General features: G+C 33.8%; 1 protein-coding gene across 1 annotated transcript; it reads right to left on the reverse strand.

Moving 5' to 3' along the window:
- Positions 1-890: 890 nt before the first annotated feature.
- LOC132181897 (rRNA (cytosine-C(5))-methyltransferase NOP2C-like) lies at positions 891-3471 on the reverse strand. The gene is made up of 4 exons (XM_059595124.1): positions 3352-3471; positions 3146-3267; positions 1901-2312; positions 891-1073 (listed from the first exon to the last, which is right to left on the reverse strand). Exons 1-4 carry the CDS (start codon positions 3424-3426, stop codon positions 891-893), a joined length of 792 nt encoding a protein of 263 aa, XP_059451107.1. The 5' UTR covers positions 3427-3471.
- Between the last annotated feature and the right edge of the window lie 2718 nt (positions 3472-6189).

The following is a 6189-nucleotide window of genomic DNA, read 5'->3' on the forward strand; positions in this document are numbered from 1 at the left end:
TCAAATTCAAAAAAATCCTAATTCTCCTCAAATTCCTGCTGCCAGGGAAAAAGCCTACCTACCAAAAGTCTGTTTTCAAACCTTTAAGATGCAATCCTTCCAAGTCTGATTTAAGTCATAAGCCCTCTACTTCTTTTTCACATGCTTTAGAATTTCATAACCTCAATCTTTTCCCTGATGTTTACTATAAAATAACCCTACAAGTATCATATCATGTTGCTGTGTTAGGCATCGTATTTGGTCTCTGAGCCCTTTCTCCTATGTATGTTACTTTTTCAATTTCGTTAAATGCATTAGTAATTAGCTTGCACATAAACAAATACATTATATATATATATATATATATATATATATATATATATATAAGTAATAAAGAATTTATTAGAAAGAGGATAAAGCTTCATATACATAGGAAGTATATAGGAAGTTGGCTAATCCAAAGGGGAAAAAACACTCGCACGTAGAAATACATTGAAAATGAAAAGAAGAAAAATAACTATAGAACAAAAAAGGCTGGTACTTAGGACTACATTGGAAATTTTCTGAGTTGATGAAACATACCCTGATCATCAGATTTTCTGCTCTCAGAAAACAAAAAACAAAAAACAAAACAAAGAAAACAAAAACAAAAAAAAAAAAAAAAAAAAAAACTTCTTAAATGTAATAGTGGGTTGCAGTAAATGATTAAACACACAAGTTCAACACCACCTTATGTATTCATTCATTACCAATTATACCTACTTTGTAATTTTAAAAGTGTTTATCTGATAACTACATGCATTAGCATGGGAAAACATGCCTTCTAGTTCACCTCAAAAAATTATTACTTTTAGTCGACATTTACCAAGTCACTCTTCTCACTCAACAAAAACTCTGAATCCAATCAATACTTATAATGCAGACAATATACTAAAATTATTTGTCAGTTCAGCAGGGAATGAACCATCTCTACCTGTCTCCAAGCCTGCAGAACAGTCCCCACGGTGGTTGGCACCGGTTCCCCCATCCGCCATCAGGGACCAGGCTGCTCCACAGCAACTGAAACCGCAATTTTTTCCCCTCTCAACGGAGCACTGCAAGCCATTACACTAGAAACATAGACCCAAAGGTAAACTATACTTAGGTCCCTGATCAACAAAAAACTAATGACCATCTCCCAAAACCCCAGGGTTCTGGGGTTGAGGTGCTCTTAATAATATGTCACAAAAAGGTAAAAACTGTAGAATGAGGTGCTCTTAATAATACGTCAGCACTGCAATCAAGTTATAATAAGTGTCTAGGGTTCATCTTGATTGCCCTGCTACAGCTAAATTCATTTTCAAGATTTTAGATTTACAGGAACCCATGGTAATCTCTTCAAAAAAGTACAAGGAAAATGATTAGGACTTTAAAATACAATAGGAAAAAAAAAGTGGGGGGGGGGGGGGGGTCTAGGGTTGAGGTGCTCTTAATAATATGTCACAAAAAGGTAAAAACTGTAGAATGAGGTGCTCTTAATAATATGTCAGCACTGCAATCAAGTTATAATAAGTGTCTAGGGTTCATCTTGATTGCCCTGCTACAGCTAAATTCATTTTCAAGATTTTAGACTTACAGGAACCCATGGTAATTTCTTCAAAAAAGTACAAAGAAAATGATTAGGACTTTAAAATACAATAGGAAAAAAAAATAAAAAGCTGAGAGAAAAAAGGTATGGAAAAACAGTTAATGTTTGCTGAGTTCAGACTTAATGTCAACCAATAACACTAAGCATGGAAGTAGGGTTTCCAAAAAATTAAGCAAAATGGAAACAATTGCTATGTGTTTCATACATGTTAGATTAAGATTATATCAGCAGACAATGCAAACATGGCAGTAAAAATATAATCTTCATACATTAGAAATGAAAGATTATGCTAACCTGAGCACCTCGAAGAACTGCCTCGGCACATTTCCGGCTCACAATTACCTCCTTAGGAGGTTTTTCATGTATATAACCATAATCAATCACATGTGGTCCTGAACCCCTGACAAACACCACATAGTCTAACCCAGGGAACTGACACTTAGAAATGGGACCAGTTTGGAAGTTTTCTTTCAGAGCATTTGTCACCTTACTACAGTCACTCAAATTCAGGGAAATGTTAGTTTTTTTCAAACAACCTTTTTGCTTCAAGCCTGTATCAGCATTGACATTGGCATCATATTCATTTAAGTTCTCATTAGCATCGTCATGCTCTGTTTCTTTCATAATTGCCATTAGCTTCTGAATAACGGCATCACTTGTTGACTTGAGTGTATTCACACGTACACAAGAGTAGCAAGACGGATGCCTGATCAAAGCATACAAGCACTCAATTAGATAACAATGACAGGAAAAATTAGTAAATTCAAGAAAACCAAACTAATAGGATTGAGTTTGCAAAATAGATACTTTCAGTGCACAAAACTCATCTCAGATATGAAATATATAAAAGCTGGTCAGGAAATGCTGTTATTGCGAATGAAATTACAAAATTTGCACAATATATGATGTCATTAAGCAAAAGCAGTATGGAACACAGCCCTTAACACCATGCATTTGATGGACAGCAGCACCGGCACATCATTTTGTATGAACCATTTGTACAGTTCATTAGTATGTAAGGCATTACTCAAGTTATTAATTGATGCATGGATTATAACAACAGTTGGATGTCATAAACATGAAAACTATTCAATCCACAAAATCAAACACCTCTGAAACTTATCGTTTTTTCATTCAGAAAAATTGGGGGAGTGAGGAGGAACCTCTAATAAATCGATAAATGAACCATTGGGCTCAAAAACAAAAACTTTAAAAATGCCAAAAAAAATTATTTCCCTAGACTTCCTTAGCAAGAATATTTCTCGATGACAGTATCACTGAATCGTAAATATTCAATTTTTAATTTAAAAGGTGAATCACTTGGCTCAGACAAGTGAAACATTATACTAGGCTCATTGAGAAAAGTTATTTTCAAAGTAATTATACTAGATTCGGAAAGTTGAATTTATTTCTCAGTAACCAAACAGCTAGAGAGAAGGATGAACGCAACATAAAGAACTGGTTTTCAGAAGAATGAATTGAGAAACATATAAAAGCAATAATACGAAAAGAGAAAGAAATGTAGTAAAGTGAGAGTACGTTAGGGCATTGGAAATACGCGAGAAATGGTCGGCTCCGTAGGCTTTGATGAAGTACTCCTCCACCTGAGGGTTCCATCGCAGCATCGGCTTGTACCCGTATCGCTCCGATATATCCTCCATCTGTAACACATTGAAGCTTAACTACCAACGTCCAAAAAGCATACGTATATAGAGAGAGAGAGAGAGAGAGAGAGAGAGAGAGACCTTGGGTGTCTTAGAGTTTGGGAGCCTGAGGAAGCGTCTGCCTGAGGTTTGGACCAAATCCCTCGCTTTCCTCATTCAAAGAGGCGGGTAAAAACTTAGGTCGTGCTGTGACTAGAAAAAGAGGTTGGGCTTTGTTGGAGCGGGTTTATAATTTTTTTTTTTTTACATGTTGTAGTAAGAGGGAAAGTCGGATTCAATCTACTGAACTTCGTTTTATGAAGCGTGGTTACCAATCAATTGAACTACCCCCTTGGAGATTTGTGTTTATAAAATTAATTGATGATTAAGCACCTTCTTTGTCTATTATAGGTGGGGCAATGTTAAGTGCTAAAATATCCATATATTAGCCCCTTAATTTATATTTGTTAATTCCTTAGTTGTGTTAGCTTATGCAATTTCACTCTCTTTTTGTTTTTTCTGTGTTTTTATAGGTCATGGAAGAAAATGAGCCATTCATCACCAACGCTCGAGCGCCCAACACCAGGATCGATCGCAGGTGTGCGATCGAGCGTACCATCCCTGCGATCGAGCGCACTCGTGCACTAGAGAAGAGCGTGGCGGCTGGCCTTATTTTGGAAAGAGCCTTAGGGTTTAATTTACAATTTCTAGGGTTTCTAGGTGCTTTAGGTTTCCCCTAACCTCTATAAATAGGCCTGTAAACATAAAAAAAGACACAATCTCTAGGAGAAGAATTTGCGGCTCTTCAAGAAGCATTTTTCCGAGTTTATTCTTTTTCTATTAATTTTATTATGAAGATGATTAGCATCAAAGTTATATGTAACTAAATACTTTAGTAGGGCTAAATTGAAGCCCTAATTGTGCCTCTTTAATATTTCAATATGTGCGCCTTTGTGATAATCATATTGTGATGCTTAACTTAATTGTTTACTGCTTTATTAAATTCCTCATATGAATGTGTTTGGCTAACATATGCATGTGGTATGGATTAGTTATTTAAGTCAATTTCGATGATCGAGTCCTGGGCTTAATAGAGTAACAAAAGATATCTTTGCGGATTCTTGGGGTAACCAACATGGGGAACCGAGAGTATACACATATACCCTAGGCCTCATGTGTTTATCGATTTCCATTGAATTTATACTTTCTTAAAGAACAACTAGTATACACCCATGTTAAATCCTTTGAGAAAGAAATGAATTCGAGTATACAGTCATGCCTAATTCGTTGCTTAAGAAGATTAATAGCTTAAGGAGTATACACTCATACCCTTATGTTGACAAACATTAAGAAATCTCGATATGATTAGAATATTGGCATATTGTTATATTATTTGAGTATGATTAGTAGTGGATATCAAAGCCTTACCTTTTATCTTCATTGAATCAAAAATCAATATTTTCTCTTGTTTTCATTGCGAAATTAATTTTAATCAAAGTTTACCAATTCTCATGGGAATGATCTCATACTTGCACCCTATACTACTGTCTTGATCTTGTGCATTGCGAATTAAAAATGTACCAATTATTTACCTATTAATTTAGGTGGGTATTTGGCACAACAGGCAATAAACAAGCCATTACACTCAACAACCCGCTTGGTTAAGCTCGATCTGAACTCGAACTCAATATTGTACAAACAAACTCACTCGATTACTCGCTCAATTGAACTAAACAAGGACTCACAAACTCGACTCATTTAACACTTAACTAGATCACTCGTCTAACTCATTAGCTCGACTCGTTAACTCGTTTATATATACAAAATATATTAATATATTACAAAAAATGAGTTATATAAATTTAAGTATGTATAATACTATGCTATTTAGTCCTTAGGTTTTCATCTTATTTGGATTTAGTTATTGGGTTTTGCAATTTCAAGAATAATGTCCTTAAATTTTGCTCAAGTTTAAAATAGGCCCCTCCATCACTTTACCGTCAAAATTAACAGTTTGCCAATTGCCACGTAAACGTCCATCTCAACACCCCAGTGCAATGCGAGTTTGCTCTTTAAGTTCTCAGGTTTTGTGTTTCTCTAAGTTCTACGTGTCAAATCGATCTTTTTTTTTTTTTTTTTTTAATGAATGACTTAACACTTGTTGACGTAGCATTGCATTGGAGTGTTTATGATGTGTCAAATAAGATATGTGGCAAATGACAAACCATTAACTTTAATGATAAATTGACAAAGGAGCCTATATTTTAAAACCTAAGGGCTAAATATGATTTTTCACCGAGTAATATATGTTATATAGGTTATTTAATATTTATATTTGTATGTATTAGTTACCATACTAAATAGTTAGTTCATAAGTAATTTGGGATTATTTGAATCACATTGTCATTGTATATGAATAATATGCTTAAGTAACAAGATCGTCATTAAATCATATGATTAAGTATTAAATGTGGCACCCTATAAATTTTATAGATTTAAAAAAGGTTTATAAAGCATCTTTGTATATATTAAATGCAGTTATAAGTGCCATTAATATTATTTATCTATTATATATATATATATATATATATATATATATATATATATATAAAAGACTCTCCTTCTCCCTCACTCAGAAGCTTATCTCAAAATTTTCTTTCAATCTTAGCACAGCAGTAGTTAACCAATTTCTCAAGGTGAGAAATTTCTGCTCTCTTGCCCCGTTTATCATTCTGTCATCTTGAGAATATTTTTATTTCTTGCTTCATATGGGTTGAATAAAAATTCAAAATTCAATGATCAAATCTAATGGCCGAGATTAAATTCAATTAAATTGGATGGCTACGATTAAATTCAATCAAAAATTCAAAATTCAAAATTTAGGGATTAGGAATAAAAATTGTGTTATTATTATTATTATTATTATTATTATTTTGAATT

Source organism: Corylus avellana, chromosome ca5 (genome assembly GCF_901000735.1).
Source record: "Corylus avellana chromosome ca5, CavTom2PMs-1.0".
Lineage (NCBI taxonomy): Eukaryota > Viridiplantae > Streptophyta > Magnoliopsida > Fagales > Betulaceae > Corylus > Corylus avellana.

Coding starts and splice junctions, on each gene's coding strand:
- LOC132181897 (XM_059595124.1), bottom strand. CDS start 3,426: ATGAGGAAAGCGAGGGATTTGGTCCAAACCTCAGGCAGACGCTTCCTC. Junction 2,313..3,145: donor CGTATTTCCAATGCCCTAAC/GTACTCTCACTT, acceptor TGCTTTGATCAG/GCATCCGTCTTGCTACTCTT. Junction 1,074..1,900: donor CAGTTCTTCGAGGTGCTCAG/GTTAGCATAATC, acceptor AATGGCTTGCAG/TGCTCCGTTGAGAGGGGAAA.